Source organism: Pogona vitticeps, chromosome 3 (assembly GCF_051106095.1).
Source record: "Pogona vitticeps strain Pit_001003342236 chromosome 3, PviZW2.1, whole genome shotgun sequence".
Lineage (NCBI taxonomy): Eukaryota > Metazoa > Chordata > Lepidosauria > Squamata > Agamidae > Pogona > Pogona vitticeps.
In genome coordinates, this window is record NC_135785.1 from 84317211 (window position 1) to 84333639 (window position 16429).

Consider the following 16429-nt stretch of genomic DNA (forward strand, 5'->3'; position numbering starts at 1 on the left):
GTGCATGCACGTGCAGCACTCATTAGGGATGGGACTATATAGAGGTATGTTCATAGGAGGAAGGGTTGTTTCGTTGGAGGCACCCTCTATACAGCCTACCGAGTGTCATGATTAGAACTCCCACCAATCTTTGTGAGTCTCAGACAACTTTGGGAGTTCTATGTGTAGTGCACCAGGACACTTTCCTTGCTTTTCAAAGCAGAAGCATCCCAGAAAGAACATGGAGGAATCCCTCTGAACCTCCCTGGCTGTAGACTCTCAATCCCAGAATTCACTGGGGTGATGGTTCTGGGTGAATGCTGAGAATGGGAAAGGGTATCCTAAAACCCCCAAAAGCTCCATTCCCAGCATTCATGTGCCCTGAGTGGGATGAAAATTCAATGCAAAGGGGGGGGGCAAGTGCACAATTCTAAAAGATAAAACACCAAGCTGTCACATAGAAATAATGGAGGGATTCAGCCCTCCTTAGACAAATAAGAGACACAGAGCATAAATTCCATTCTGGCTGACAGAAGAGAATTACTATAGTGAGGCTCTTGAAGCGCTTAATTTCACTCCCTGCTGGTTGCACAAATGTGCATTAGCGCAATCATTAAAATAAATATATACGACTCAGATTTAGCCTAAGAGCACTCATTAATTTGTTTTTCATTTAAAAATAAAGATTATCCAAGGGAGAAACTAAAGCCTTAGAATTTGTTGCATCCCCACAGAACCGCCCTAACCTGGCTGAAGAATTCTCAAGGACTCTCAAGGCAGGCAGACACTCTGAAGTGGCAACCCCTCCTGTTTCTGGAGGCAAACCAAGAACAGTAAGTATTTAATTCAAAAACTGTGTTAAGCTTCCTCTAATTTAGGAGGTAATCACACCGAGAAGGAACTTGTAGGAGTGATCACTTCCTCTGAGATTAAGTGGAAGTGCCCTACAACTCTTTGTGCAAGGTGCGTTGCTGTATGCACATTGCCTGCATATTTTAAAGAAAAGCGAACAACCTGTAACCTTTCTACTGTTTGTTAATGGCTTTCTCAGCCCAGCTTTCACCTTTAATGCTCTAAAGGGGTTTTGGCCTGGCTGTCTTAAGGGGCATTATGAACCTGCTTAGATGCCAAGGCCTTCAGCAAAAGACACTACCTGTGGAAGCCTGCTTGTGAGGCATGGGGTAAGAGGGCCTTCTCCTATGTTGCTTCCAAACTACAGAGTGCACTTCCCTCACAGTTAGGAGCTGTTCCCGGTTTTCAGTACGGGTGTGAAGGCATCTCTCTGCAAACCAGACTTTTCAACCCTTTTGCCATTTATTGCCCATCGGGATTATTTTGATCCTTTTGCCATTTGATTTATTTATAGGGATGTTTGTACCTCAAGCACTTTTTTTAAAAGTAGAAAAGCAGCATAAAAGTGCCATCAGTGCAAGAAATACTAATGTTGCTCAACTCCTCTCTTGACCAGACAGCAAAGCGAAAAGTCACAGAGAATACAAATTGTAATCTAGCCACATCTGGAGGGGCAATGGTTCCCCAACCCGAGGCTTATGGTCTAGAAACATGGATTGTTTCCGGGGTGGGGATGCCACATGGTCCAAACCAAGATTCTGAAGGTGAAGAGTTCTGTGCCCCATGTCCATTTTTAAAAACTGATTATTGTCTTGGACAGAACAAACTGGAAACACACATGGGGTCCATACTTTTCTTTTCCTCCAATTTAACAACGTCCATTACCAACAAAGTCTGTACACAATTGTAAGAAATTACAAAAAAGGAGCACATTTACAATGTACATATGACCAGTAGTGCAAATGCTGCAGTTTTCAAACTACACCTGCTTTTCACTTTAGAAGCATTGTGTTCTGAAATTCAGCCACCAAAAACTAAACACATGATTTTTCCATTAAAAGGATTAACGCAATTTCTTTGTTCGTAGCCGCCGCTTGATGATTTCATGATCACTTTCCTTCTGATCCATAACAATCTGAAAAGAAATGTGAGGATGTTTTATTACATACTGAGCATACAGCTAACATTAGGCTAGAGGAGAGACTTGTTCAAGTTCCTTGCTGGGATTTCCAAAAGCTAGGGAAAAACCAGTGATCAAGAACTACTTGAGTCAGGGGTAGACAGATCCCATGGGTCAAATTTTAGCCCTTTTCTATCAGCTATCCAAAGCAAGCAGTAGTTGACCAGAACCCCATGTCTCTTTTCATAAAATCCCATTTCATGGGTGGCTTAAAAAAGGCAAGGTGCAGTAAGACTTGATCTTCAGGTGTGTTAACATGTCACTCTGTCTTCTCTTTCAAAGGCTACAGGCCTTTAAAGCTTCTTTCATGACATTACTTACCACATGACCAGAGAAGTCCATAGGTAATGAAATATCAGTTGAATGTAGTGTGCGCTTAGCTCTCTTTGGCTTCACATCTCTGACAGATTTCTCCTCAGCAACTTTGGAAGATTTTAAGGTTGCCATGAACTTCTTTGCTGGAAAGGCATTTCAGTAATGTGTTACCCTTTTAAAAGCACACCAAAGGGGCATAACTTTTCTTTATAGATCATGTTACCCTCTCACCCCCAACCACCACTAAAGAAGAACCAACTTCACAGAGAAACCTTATTTTAATAGGTCTCCCCCTTCCCCCTGAAAGCTCTTTTAAAAACCACAGTCTGGGCAATACACAATAAAACTGGGCATAACATTTGCACTTTTATCTCCTATTCCCATATACAGTGGTGCCTCGCAAGACGATTTTAATTCGTTCCGCAAAAATCGTCATCTTGTGAAAATATTGTCTTGCCAGGTTTCCTATGCATCGGTGTTAAAAAAAAAAGTCTTGCGAAGCATCGGTCTCAAAAAAAAAAGTCTTGTGAAGGACGGTCATAGAAAAAAAGTATTGCGAGGCACCATATTGATCGCAAAAACCAATTGTCTTACGGGTTTTTCGTCCCGTGAGGCAATTGTCTAGCAAGGCACCACTGTAGTTGTGTGTGTGTGTGTACACACACACACACACACACACACACACACACACAAATTTCTTCAATGGTTGGTCACATTTGTGTCCCACCTTTCATTCAAGGTGCTTAAAGGAAGCATAATGGTTCTCCCTTTCCTACCCATTTGTCCTAACAATCCTCTTTTATTCTAAAAATTTGAGTTCTGGCTTATGAAAAGATACCACTTTCTTTATCTTCTTACTGTCACTTTTATTTGTTGAAAACAACAATTTGGGGTATGTGTATGGCAGGGCTCGATCCTCCCCTCAACAGATACTCCACTAATTTAGATAAGTGAATAGCACTATAGTCGCCAAGGGCTATAAACTCAATGAGTTTCATGATGAAGTATTGATTTGAATTTGGGTTTCTCTATTCGTAGTCCTAGCCCCTTCACGGATTGCTGCCTTGTGGTGGCAAAAGGGCCTGAGTATGGACAGGTCATAGTGGAGAGTTCTGACTAAACGCAATCCAACTGGAGCAGGAACTGGCAAGCCACTCCTGCATCTTTGCCAAGAAAACCCCAAGAACAGAAACAAAAGGCTAAACAAATTCCAAGTCCAATGCCATAACTGTAACCACTATACTGCTACACTAACACTAATAACAAGAGACAGTGCAGCTCTGCCGGGAAACCAAGTTGGTCCCTTTTCAAAGTCTTTCATCTGGATCGGGATCAGGCTGTAAATATCATTACATTAGTTTATGCACACTACAGTACCAACAAAATGCTACAAATGCAACAAAATGCTATGGCCAGAAGATTGCTGGCTTTTTCAAGCTCATTTTAAAAATGGAAACATTCTCCTTTGGAATGCATAGGGCTCAAAGAAATGCTATAGGATCAATCTATGGCATGATATGTACCTTTGGACTGTAGGATTGTGGGGGAACTCTGCAGGAGAGAGCCAAATTTCTGGAATGTTCCACCTGTATCTCCAGGTGATTTTCTTCTTGACACGCAATGTTTACTTCTCAGGGAATAATCTTTTCTGGCAGAAGTGCCAAGAGCAGTCTAAAATAATACAAAATATTAAATAGACATTTAGAATACAGTATTAGATTTATGTTATGGAATACATAAAGCAGAGGTCGTCAAGTCCCGGTCTGTGGCCCATTGCCGGTCCGTGGCTTGAGCCTGATCGGGCCGCAAAGACAAACCTCCCCTTGCATGGACTCCCCTACCCACAGCTGCTTTGCACACGCATGTGCCAGTGCCAGTGTGAGTGCTCCCTCACCCCTTCACACAAGCGCCCCTGAGCACAAAGCAGCTGTGGGGAGGGGAGTGCGTGTAGGGGGGCAGGGGAGATCTGTTTGCGGCCTGGCGGTGGCGGGGTGGGTGGGGAGGTGGGCAGGAGCTGGGAGGCAGGGCACGGCCGGGTCCTCTGGCTGCTGGCCTCCCGGCAGTCGCAGTGGCGACGGGGGTGGGGAGGCAACAGCCAGGAGGCAGGGCAAGAGCCGGGTGCTCCGGCTGCTGGCCTCCCGGCGGGCTCCAATGAGGCCGGGGTAGGCATTCCTCGCCGCCTTCAGCCGGCCAATGCTGCCACTGGTGCCTCCAGCTCCGGGACCGGCACCAGTGGCTGCATTTGAAATCCCGCAGAGGGTGGCGAGAAGTAAAATAAAAAATGTTTAGTAAAATAAAATTAAAAAAGACTCCCAGGGTTCTGCCACTGGCACGCACTCCCTCACCCCTTCAAGCATGCGGCCATGCACAGGAGTGGGGTGGGCAGGCACTCCTGCGCATGCGCAAAGTGGTGAGGGAATACGCACACTCTCCCCAACCAGTTCATGCATGCGTCAGAAAACGCAAGCACAAAAGGCCGCCCCACCTCCCTCAGAGGCTCTGCCGGTCTGCACTACTAAAAAGGTTGGGGAAAGCTGCTAGCTTCTGTTCTATGTACTATTGCTTGCTATGAGTAGCTCTCATTACTTTGTATGGAAATACACACTCCTACTACATTACAATATGATTAATAAGGTAGAATTCTTCATTTTAAAAAAAAATATCTGTTTATGATTTTAGGCAGGGCTTATTACACAGTACAGGATCCTACTCTTGAACTGATGTGCCATTTATAGCACAACCATATCTACTCAAAAGTAAGCTCAACAGAATTCAAAAGTCCAAATCTATCTGGCAGTCCCAGCTAGAGCACAGCCATTAAATCGGTGGCATTTATGCAAATGCTGACTTGTGGCTTAACATTTCATCCAGTAGTATATTTAATGGACCAAACTTGCTTAAATATTGGAGTAAGTTTAGTTAATTAGACTTTTGTCAATTAGACCAAAGGTAGTTATTCTACATACTCATCCCTGGAAGTGACTACATCTAGAAGCCATTCACCCAGGATGGCTAGAACTGCCCCACTAATTTTTTTTAAAGACTTGCACTTTACAACAATAAACATGCTGTTAGAACCAGTTATTCAAAAGACAGGTTCTTATATTGCCCTTCCTCACAGATATACTCAGAAGATACAGAAGGACTCACAAAGCATCAATGGCAAACATGAGCAAGACCTTTGTGGAATGATAGCATTGCCCTTCAATTATTGCAGCTAGAAAAAGAATCTTCCTGTTAGAAATCTGCCTTTAAAAAGTAGATATAGTAAAAAAAATTCAAATTAAAAAATAATATTTTTTCAAATTAATTTTTTAAGTCATCTCCTCTGCTAGGTGCCTAAACAAGATCTACAGACAAAAGCATTTGTTGGAGAATAAAGGTACGAACTCATGACCTCTAGCTATAGACACAAACATTAGAGGCAAAATGCCTGATAGGATCAATTGCTGGAGAATATGACCCACAGGGGCCTCCTGCTCTCATGTCCCACTGACCTCTGGGCTGCCCTTTGTGCAAACAGAATTCTGGGCCAGGTAAGGCTTTGGTCTGAGCCAACAGGTTCTCTTCATATGCTTTCATGCTCCCATTCGGCATATAAAATATTCATCAACCAAACACAGAAAAGGGTTTCTTTTGAATTTCATATGGCGCTTGACTCCACCAAGCAGTCTACCATTTGTTGATTTAGCAGTCCTTTTGTTCTTCACATGAATTATTTTGTTCTAAAATCTGCTTAAAGATTTGAGTTCCAACGGCAGAGCAAGAACACTCAATTATGACAGGAATAATGTTCAATGCCCTGCTGTTTCCTGTACTGTACAGACACGACTAATAGAGACGGAGGCCTTCAGGAGAGAAATAAGGCTTTTTGTTATTGCTGGAAGCCAGAAATTTTTGCTGATCTACTGGAAGTCGGCAGTAAATTTCAAACTATCTTTTGCCAACTTCTGTCAGAGGTAATGTGCCCAGCCTGGGACCATCTGCTTCAGAAGATAGAGATGCTGCATAGCTGACCAAGTGATTAAGATCTTCATTTTAAAATGATGAAAGAAAATGGTTTCAACCCATACCTTTTCCACCCTTAATGAATCACAGCTTGCACTCATGTTGGATGGGGATGCAGCATTCCTCTCATTTTCACTCTTCAAGAAGTCCTTAAAAACAGAACAGCATGCTCAACACCCATCTATTAACCCAAGCTGACTTGCTAAATTCTAGTGTGTGTGGGGGAGAAATCAGTAAAAATGTTCAAAACATTTATAAAACTATCACACAACATGGCTTAAATTGGGACAACACAAGAAAATGTTCTGAAAGGGGAAATCATTGAGAAATTTCCACTATTTACTATATTTTTGTCTGTTTTTGTGGCAGACTGAAATGTTAAATTTATCTTTTTGATAGACACAGATCAGGCCAATAGCATTCTAGCACTAATCAAACATTTCACCAGTGAAATGGGCAACTGCAAGGACTTTATGAATAGCATTTTTGATGACAGAATGGTCAAGTTCTTTTCCTTCCCCTCTTTTGCAGAACTATACTGATCTTTTATAACCTACAACCATCAGATCCCAGCCATGAAAGCTTTCAAGAATACTAACGAAACTTCAACATGAAGGCTGTAGGATCAGGGAGAGGAAAAGGGCAGATTGCAATATGCACCAAAGGAATATTAGCCACAGTGCCTGGTAGAGTACTTAGCAGCTGCTAATTGCTGTATTGCTTTTGTTTTCTTTTATTTTGCTAAGGCCGGAGTAGCTGAAACTTTGTATGATTCAGCAGTGCAAGCAAAGTACACAAATCATTTAACACTAACTAGTTAAATGTATTTTTGAAGGTTTTCACAGACGGGATCCAATGGTTATTGTAAGTTTTTCAGGTTGTTTGGCCGTGCTCCAAAGTTAATTAACTAGTTAACTTATTGGCTCCAATCCTCTTGCCTGGTTGTACTGGTGTAACACAAACAACATCACTTTTAGAGGTGAACTGCCTTAAGAAATCATTGTAGACATTATCTGTTGCATACTGAATTATGTGATTCAGCATGTAACTAATAATGCCTACGGAGATTTCTTCACTTGGGGCATTGTGCCTCCAAACGTTACACTATTTGCTTAGTTGTGGAAGATGATTTTGGCCAATGTCTTACAAGAAGGTGTTTTATCTTGATACTGTATAAAACAAGAAGAGTGGATAAGTCGAAACTGACATAATGATCCGCATAGGGCTTTTCAAGGTAAGTAAGGTATTGAAGGAGTGGTTTTACCATTTCCACATCCCCAGTAAGTTTCCATGACTGAGCAGAGAACTGCACCCAGGCCTCCTAGTTTTTCACTCTATCCACTACATCACACTGGGTACCAAAGTTGCATGTATCCCCAGCTTAAATGATGAACGGAGATCCAGACCGTGGGTTGCATTTGGACAGACATCAAGGAGAGCACTTGGACTTCCTGCCATAATTTTAGGTTCTTTATTCTAAAGGAGAGCTTTCACAACTGATGGTGCTAGTACCGCTACTGAATATCTCAAACTTCCAGAACAATTTGTTGTCCAATCCCTTTTGGCATATTTTACCTCCAGGTACATATGTGTGACAGCTTTAGACATATTTCCAGGTACAAGTAGATATGTGTTGAGTGATATAAGTTGGACAAATGATTTCAGTTGTTAGGCAGCATCAGTTCAAAAGGGGGAAAACACGTATACTAGAATAATGGATCATCCAGAATGTAGAGAGAGAGAGAGAGTCAAGAGGCGGCAGATGATTCAGAGCTGCTAAAAGTGTTGTGATCTAAATGGACTATTGAAAGAAAATACAAATGGAAAGAAGATACTGTTAAATACTCTTATCAGTACCTATACATCTACAGCGAACAGCTCAAAGGGATTCAGTACCTGGCTGATACCATCTGAAGTGCATTTATTTCTAAGTCTGCTTTTCCAGCCACTTGATAGTTTGTTGCTCTTGAAGGAAAATAGTTGAGGAGAAAGAGAGTTATTTTGCCAATGAACTCTTCTCCTCTGAGTGTTCAATCTGCAATACCGTCAGGCATGCCCATTCACGAATAAGGCATTTTGAAGCTCAAGGCCAACAACTGCAAGGGGATTTTAATATTTCTTAGTTCCTATAGTCTATGATCTGAAAGCACTATAAGCAGTGTTCTTTGGCAGAAAGCTACCTTAATGTGAGGTTAATAATTAATCTGCAAGCCACTCATTAAAAAGGGAAAGGCTGATACTGTATTTTATGAGTACAATCTGTCTCACAAATCTGTCACTCTCCATGTTGGAAGATATCCAGAATGGAAATATGACACCAAAATAAGAGGGCCGGTTGCTTGCAGCTGACAGGTCAAATCTGACATGAACTTTCAGATTTGTGGGCTGTTACTGGGAAAGAGAGATGAGCCCTGTGGATGGGCTTAGCCTGCCTGCCTGCAGCTTAGTCACCAACAAATGCATAGAAGACGAGGTAGTAGCTAGTTGGACATTATACCCAGTCTGGAGAGAAATTGTGCTCCATGCTTCCAGTTCTAGCACTTGCTTTCTCAAAAGTTCAGAGAAGGATCCTTATATTGCAGCAATGCTATGTGTATGCAGATTATTTAGCATAAAGAAAAGAGAAGCATGAATTGTTCCAAGCAACTGGGAAGACTGAAAATACAGAACTAATCACAAGGAGGCATTTAATCAAGGATGCAGTCCAGCACATGTTTACTAAGGAACAATACACAAGAACACAACCAACAGGGTTCATCAGGCTTACTCCATTGTGATAATACAATAATGACTCAAAAAAGGGCCAGGATTTAGAGACCGAAAATCAGGCACAATCCTCTTCTACTGAGAGAAATCTTCTGCCACCCAGACCCATCAAAGCTGTCCACTCCTACTATCAAATACACTCACAATTTTGCCCATAAAAAACCCTAAGCCTTTTTATTCATAAATTTCACATATATACCAAATAATACAATTTTACATGTTAATTGATTCATGAAGAAAACATTCTATAAATGAATTTATGTTTTATAGAAAAACATGCTGCAAAATCTAGTTTTGATATGAAAATAGTACTACATATTTTTCACCTTTTTGGCAACATTTCCTGGAAACATTCCCTTCCCCATTTTTTTTTCCACTTGGTTTTCAGCGTTTGCAGAGATTTTGTGTCTACAAAGGGCACAACCACATTGCAGGCATTAAATTAGGTCTGGGTAAAGGTACTTGTATGTACTTAACATCAAACCCAGGAGACTGTCTTTGGCCATCTTGATCAGTTAGGACTGTCTGATAAGAACTGCAACATCAGGCAATTTTCTGATCAATGTTTTTTATTTATATTTTTTAAGGAAATACTATTTATAGTGTTCAACAAAGACACGTTCACCTTCTGTCAGATTTTGATACCTCGTCCAGCGCACTGCTTTTCCGTTTCCTTGCCTTTGCCATTTTTATAGTCACCATGGAAGGACTCCCTTGATGCTTCACTTCCATCTTATTGGGCTGCAGAGGTGTGAACTGAATCTCCATTTCTGGTTTTGGAAAGCGGCTGGCCCGGTCACTCTCTGAAGAGACTTCACAAGAATCTAGGACCGTGTCTGACTGATTCTGTGATTATGATGGAACAGTATAGAAATCAGGGAGAAATACTGTACACACACTTCCAAGATAAGATATAAAACAGCCTTGAGGGAAATATAATCATACAACATGCCTACGTTCGTTTTATGCTGCTTAACATTTGCAGTAAGAACTCTCACTAGTTGCCAAAATTTACACTTCCCAGATGGGAAGCAATTGCAGTACAGTTTTCACTGGAAGGAAGAGGACACTATATTTTTCACAGGTTTTGCAGAATTACAGAAACACAGCAACAAGCATATGGTAAGGGTTACTCTCAAAACCTATTAACTTGAACTCCTTTTCTCAACAGTTTTATTGGCTACCACTGTATTTCTGAGCACAAATCCGTGCTGGTTATGACCAATAAATCCCTACACAGCTCGGGTCAATGCTAAAGCTATATTCTGAAAAGGTAGATTCTCTCCGATGTGCCTCTTTAGGCTTTGAAGCCAGCATTTGGGGCCCTATGGTCACTCCCAGCCTTTGAAATTCTTAGCCAAGGGAAGCTAGGATGCTGCCCCCTTGATGTCCATTTCCCAGCAAAGACAGACCTTTTTTTATTCAGCCAGGCCTTTGGCAACTAACAGCAAGGAATGTGGGACTGGATATGCTGGGTTTCTTGTATTTTTCCTATAAATTACAACCTGCCTTTCAACTGAGAGGTTTTAAAGCATTCTAATTGTGTTCCCATATTATCATATCATATTTTATTTATTTATTTATTTATTTATTTATTTATTTATTTATTTATTTATTTATTTATTTATTTATTTATTTATTTATTTATGTATTTGATTTCTATCCCGCCTATCTAATCAATTAAGATTACACTAGGCGGCTTACAACAATAGAGCAACAACAATATGAATTAAAAACAATTTTACAAAAGAAAAGTTGCAACAAATTAGGAGAGAACTAGGGAGTAGAAAGAAAGGGAAATCAGGAACTGACAAAGGGGAAGGCCTGCCGATACATCAATGTTTTTAGTTGTTTTTTGAAGGTACCCAGTGAGGGAGCCGCGCGAATGTCAGGGGGAAGATTATTCCAGAGGCGAGGAGCCACCGCCGAGGGGGAAAAACTATTTCCCAGAAAAAAATGGACATTTAAAGTAAAAACACATTTTCCCCTCATGTCTAATTGTGAATTACCCAGAGAGTGACATCACTAATGGGGCAGTATGTAATACAAATTAGATAAATAATACTTATCCACACAGATAAAAATGATTGCATTATGTTAACTCTGAGATATTTTCGCTTGGGAATTACAATTTATTGATAGTGAACAGTAGTGTTAGGGTGGCAGTTTAAGTTACAATTAAATATTTTAATATTTGTACTCATTGTGATTTAGCAATACTGCCTTTTATCCATATAGTAAGCTTACCTGGGTCTCAGTCCTGGGAGAAAGGTAGCATATATATTTTAAAAATCACAATGGATGAAATCCTGTCGCTTAGTCAAGTAAATCATACTAGATTAAGTCCATCAACGGGAATTTAGAGAGTCAAGTCCTCCATAAATTCCATGAATTCAAAGGGGCCTGCTATGCGAAAGTGAGTCACATTAGAGTAGGCCCATTGAATCCGTAGGGATTTAGTGAGTCCTCTATAAATTCCATATCCCCAATGATCCAACAGGCCTATTCTAGTGCAGCTTCCAATGCTAAGCAATGGGATTTCAGACAGTAAGAATATACTCAGGGGCAGTGAAACATCTGAATTTTCCCCAGAAACGCACATAGCACCTTGCAAGTTACGTATAAGCCCCTAAATTTGCAAACAGCAAGGGGGTTTAGGCTACACATCTGTACTCCATTTGAACAGAAGTATGTTCCATTGAACTTCATGCAACTCATGCCCACTGTCAAAACTACATACGCTAATTCTCTCCTGATAGGTGCTCAAGCCCCACTTGCATGGATTACTGTCAACATGAGGCAAGAAGAACTTCTGACAGATGGTCCTCTGTGGGCGTGCACTGTGATGGTAGTAGGTGAGACTAATCCACCCCACTCTTCTATTTGTTCACAATAAATGGAAGGGTTTGTATTAGCTTCTTAATTAAACATCTGTAAGACTGAACTGTCAGGCTCTGAAACAACCAATATTGAACACTGAACACCTGCTGGTCAGGAGCACTCAAGAGAACTTTTTAAGAGATCTGAGCTAGATTTCTCCCTCCTCTCTCTCTCTCTCTCTCTCTCTCACACACATACACACACTTCTAATGATCAAATCATATAGAAGAATTTAATCAAGACATACCTGAGTATTTTCTACCGTCAACAGTCCTGTGTCTTCCGCATTACTGCAATTTGGCAGGTCAATTTCTCCCTCTTTAAGCTATAGAAGAAAGGTATGCATTGTTCAAAACTACATTTTTAAAGACTGTGTCTGATTTAGAAGCCCTTGGGTTGGGGGACAACCGTATAGAAAGAGGTTTTCTCCAAATGGTGCCCTCATTATGAAACGAAGCACCCAAAAACCAACAGTTTGAAAAGATACATGGCACTGGCTAACTTAAGACTGGGACTGTCAGCCTGACTATGAATGTATCCTCTGTCATCCTCTGCTCGATTTTTCCCAAATGTTGTACAATAATAACAACTGATATTTTATTGCCATTGTATTAATTAGGAAAGCATCTGTGGGTGGGGGAGGCATCTGAATCAGATTTTTTAAATTTTGGAACTGGAAAATGCTACCCATAAGTGTCGAAAAATAAACAAGTGAACCAAAAATAAATAAAGAAAAATTAAACGCCATGGACTTTAGAAGTTCTAGCTCAGTGCTTAAAATCTGTCCCACTAAAGCAGCATTGCAGAAGCAAATATGTATTTCCTATTACAAATATGATATAGATTCCTGGTGTGTATGATGTGGAGATAAACATACAGTAGTACCTCAGTTTACGAAATCGAACCATTCTATGCAATGTTAAGTAGCACGGAAATTTCGCAAACCAAAACAGCAAATGCGCTATGAAAGGGGCAGCGCTATAGGCACAATGCACCCTGGGAAAACCCTTTCTTAGTGCGAAAAAAGAGAAAACAAAGTAAACCAGGGCTTTATTTCTTATGGAGTTTGGTTCGTAAACCGAAAATTACGTAAACTGAGGCGTTCGCAAACCAAGGTACTACTGTTCTCTCCCTCACACACATACCTTGTCAACTCAGGTAAGTTCTTCATGCTTTAGGTTAAAATTACAAAAGATGCTACCGGGGATGTTACCCTTCCTCCTCACCTATTTCTAGTAGCTGCTTCCCTCAAGCTCTAAGAAATTAAGTACCCAGAGAACAGGATGAGGAAGAAGTATAAACATTATTTCTAGTAACACTGCTGCCAGCCAAAGCATGACCCTGGTGAATTACATGAAAACTGCACCAATGTCAGATTTTTAAGTGAGCAAAAGGATTTTAGGAGCTGCTTAGTGGAGGGAATAGGACATAAACATACTCTATACAAGGACTGCATTCCTGGAAGGTCTATTTTATTACTGAAAGAAGCTAGTTTTCAGCAATGAGACCATTTTCTACAAATATTCCATAAAAATATGAAGGTCTCATTTGCTTTCTGGTCAGTTCTTTCTCTAAATGAAGTACAATTAAATGCAATAAAAACAGATTTGTAAGACTGTATGTAGAAGATATCCTGCTATTAGAAATAATGAAGCTATAGCTCTGGACTTGCATACTCATCTATCCACATAGGGAAGGTGGCGTTCATTGTGCAAAAGGGCAGTAAAACTCAGGCAGTGCAATCCTAATTGTCATTTCCAATAACTGCCCCCCTCATATCAGCTGGTAGTAAAAGAGGAAGGGAGCTTTACTAGACTTCTCAGTGTAGCAAATCTTCATTTTAGAACCCCATCTCATCCTAGAAACCAACAGGACAAAAGCAGGGGTAAAGGGATCTGAGCCCCTTTGGGATCAACCGCTACCAGGTATGCCACTGGCAACACAGCTCTCCAAGTATGGCTTCCCACAGATGCACCAGAAAGAAATGTCTCCTGGTCCAGCTAGGAGACAGACAACTCCATTTCATCCCCTCAGCTTCGCCCAGAAAAGTTTTAGAATGGATTGCAATTCTGACTGATCTGAATAAGCCACCCTGAGTGCTTTGAAGGTGCATTATAAGATATTGTTCTTGTTATTTTACCTGTTTACTGTCAGAGACATCATCCATCTTATTTTTTTCTGCTCCTGCCTGAATGGGTGATATTGGAGCAGCAGAGTTCTCACAAGTAGTCTGTTTTATTTCCTTGGTACTACCATTTGTTATTTCTTCAAGGATTATTTCACCCTCCTTTTAAAGACAAGAAGCTGCACAATTAATATATTGGCCCAAATCCTGTTCGCAGCATGAGTCAAGAAGTCAGCAAAGGCATTTCTTATCACGCCACCAAATCACACAACTGGAGAGTGATAGGAAATGCCTACATTGACTTCTTAAGTTTTAGCAGTTGAACATTGAAAGTTACACCAATGACATCATGTCAACAGATGTTACCAAATATTGACCATTTATACAAAAAAGATTGCTAATAATGCAGGTTACATTCATCATTTTAGAATAGATATTCACAGACTAAGCTAATACTGGAAGTCTGTTCAAAGACATTTTGGAAGATGATTCTCTATTTACATAAGTAGAGACAATTAAAAACCCAGAATCTGTTTGAAAACACCAACACGTAGATTAATTTGTGTTTCCCAAATTTTGTTAACTTTTGTCATCAAAAATTAAAAAATAAAATTACAAGACCATTCTGGATCATGAGCACTTGGAAAGAGAAAGATTTCCATCTTGATTCAGCAATGACAAAGCCCTCCCCCAGATCACAGGGAGTGAAATTGTTCTAAAGACCTTTTAATTGCTTTCAAACACTAATTTCAGGCTGTTCCATTAGGCAGAATAATTATTTACGAGAGGCTCAATAATAGAAAAAAGGCTGCAGGGAGCAAGGATCTCATACTGACCTTCCCAGGTACTTTTAATACAGCCTTTTTCAGTTCTTCTATTTCCTTGTCTTTCTCTGTGTTACTTGAAATTAGGGAATTCAGTTGAGCTTCCAGAGCTGTTACCAATCGGTCTCTTTCTGTACGCCATTTTTGAAGGTCATTATCCTTTTCTATCAAACGCTTTTCCTAAAGAGAAGGAAACAAATTAGGAATCTTTATGAATCTGATCAAGAAAGCTATATCCAATGACATGATTGACTTAATTTTTGAATACTATTTTTTTTACTACATTGTAATTTTCAGATTAATATTTCTTAATTGGTTGTTTCTAATTGCATGCTGCCTTCCACACTGCAACAGACAGACAGCAGATTACGGGAGAACACATTTACAGCCACTAGAACTATGTTTCTTGGTGTTTTCTGTGCACAGTTTTTGAAGGTGCAGATTTAGGCACTATCTGCAGATCCTAGAGTCTGGAGTCTGGACAAGAAGGCATTCACAAAATACCTTGCCTTCTTTCAACATCTTACCATCAACTGCAAAGAAATAATCTTGGCACAAATATGAATCAGTGTGTGTGGCAAACACTGTGCTGCTGCCACTTGGACAAATAAAAACTTCTGTGTCACTTACACAGGCAGTGACCGTACAGAAAGCATTCCGGCAATTCAGTTTCAATGCTACAGACTCTTTAGGGGTTCTGCATTGGGACCAGAGAGAACCCCATTCAGAATCCTCAGCCACAAAATTCACAATTGGGGCATCGGCTGTCCTTTGAGCTCACAGCAATGTTGAGGGTAAACTCCAGCAATTCTATTTCTCATAAGCCTCAGGCTCTTGGAGGACAGGTAAGAGGTAATGAAGGTAAAGGTAAAGGTTCCCCTTGACAATTTTTGTCCAGTCGTGTTCGACTCTAGGGGGCGGTGCTCATCCCCGTTTCCAAGCCATAGAGCCAGCGTTTGTCCGAAGACAATCTTTCCATGGTCACATGGCCAGTGCAACTTAGACACAGAACGCTGTTACCTTCCCACCGAAGTGGTCCCTATTTATCTACTTGCATTTGCATGCTTTCAAACCGCTAGGTTGGCGGGAGCTGGGACAAGCCACAGGAGCTCACTCTGTCGCGTGGATTCAATCTTACGACTGCTTGGTCTTCTGACCCTGCAGCACAGGCTTCTGCGGTTTAGCCCGCAGTGCCACCACGTCCCCAAGAGGTAATAACCACAAATAAAAACCTATTGATGCCGAGGGAGGCCCGGAAGGAAAAAACAAGAAACCAGGCCTTCTCGGCGGTAACTCCTTGCCTCTGGAAAAACCTTCCTCTGGAGATTCGTGCGGCCCCTTCACTGGGTATCTTTAAAAACCAATTAAAAACATGGATGTTTACGCAGGCCTTCGCGCCAGTTAATATTTAATTTTCTCTTTGTTTACTTTTTGTTTTCCCTTTTCCATCTTGTAGAACTTGTTATTTGATGTAATAATTTCTTTTTTGTTATATTTACA

At 40.7% G+C, this 16429-nt stretch overlaps 1 protein-coding gene across 3 annotated transcripts in view; it reads right to left on the reverse strand.

Annotated features, from left to right (window-relative positions):
- Nucleotides 1-1670: 1670 nt before the first annotated feature.
- Nucleotides 1671-16429, reverse strand: part of KIF20B (kinesin family member 20B) — a 52012-nt gene continuing 37253 nt past the window's right edge. For 2 of the 3 annotated variants that reach the window (XM_020803213.3, XM_020803212.3), the window contains exons 27-34: nucleotides 14942-15109; nucleotides 14121-14267; nucleotides 12228-12305; nucleotides 9746-9946; nucleotides 6400-6483; nucleotides 3850-3997; nucleotides 2333-2469; nucleotides 1671-1966 (exon numbers count right to left, since the gene is read on the reverse strand). In XM_020803213.3, the coding sequence (XP_020658872.3) occupies nucleotides 1895-1966; nucleotides 2333-2469; nucleotides 3850-3997; nucleotides 6400-6483; nucleotides 9746-9946; nucleotides 12228-12305; nucleotides 14121-14267; nucleotides 14942-15109 (1035 nt within the window). In that variant the 3' untranslated portion in view covers nucleotides 1671-1894. Of the gene's footprint in view, nucleotides 1967-2332; nucleotides 2470-3849; nucleotides 3998-6399; nucleotides 6484-9725; nucleotides 9947-12227; nucleotides 12306-14120; nucleotides 14268-14941; nucleotides 15110-16429 lie in introns of those variants that run through there. The other variant, XR_012085524.2, reaches the window with a different exon arrangement.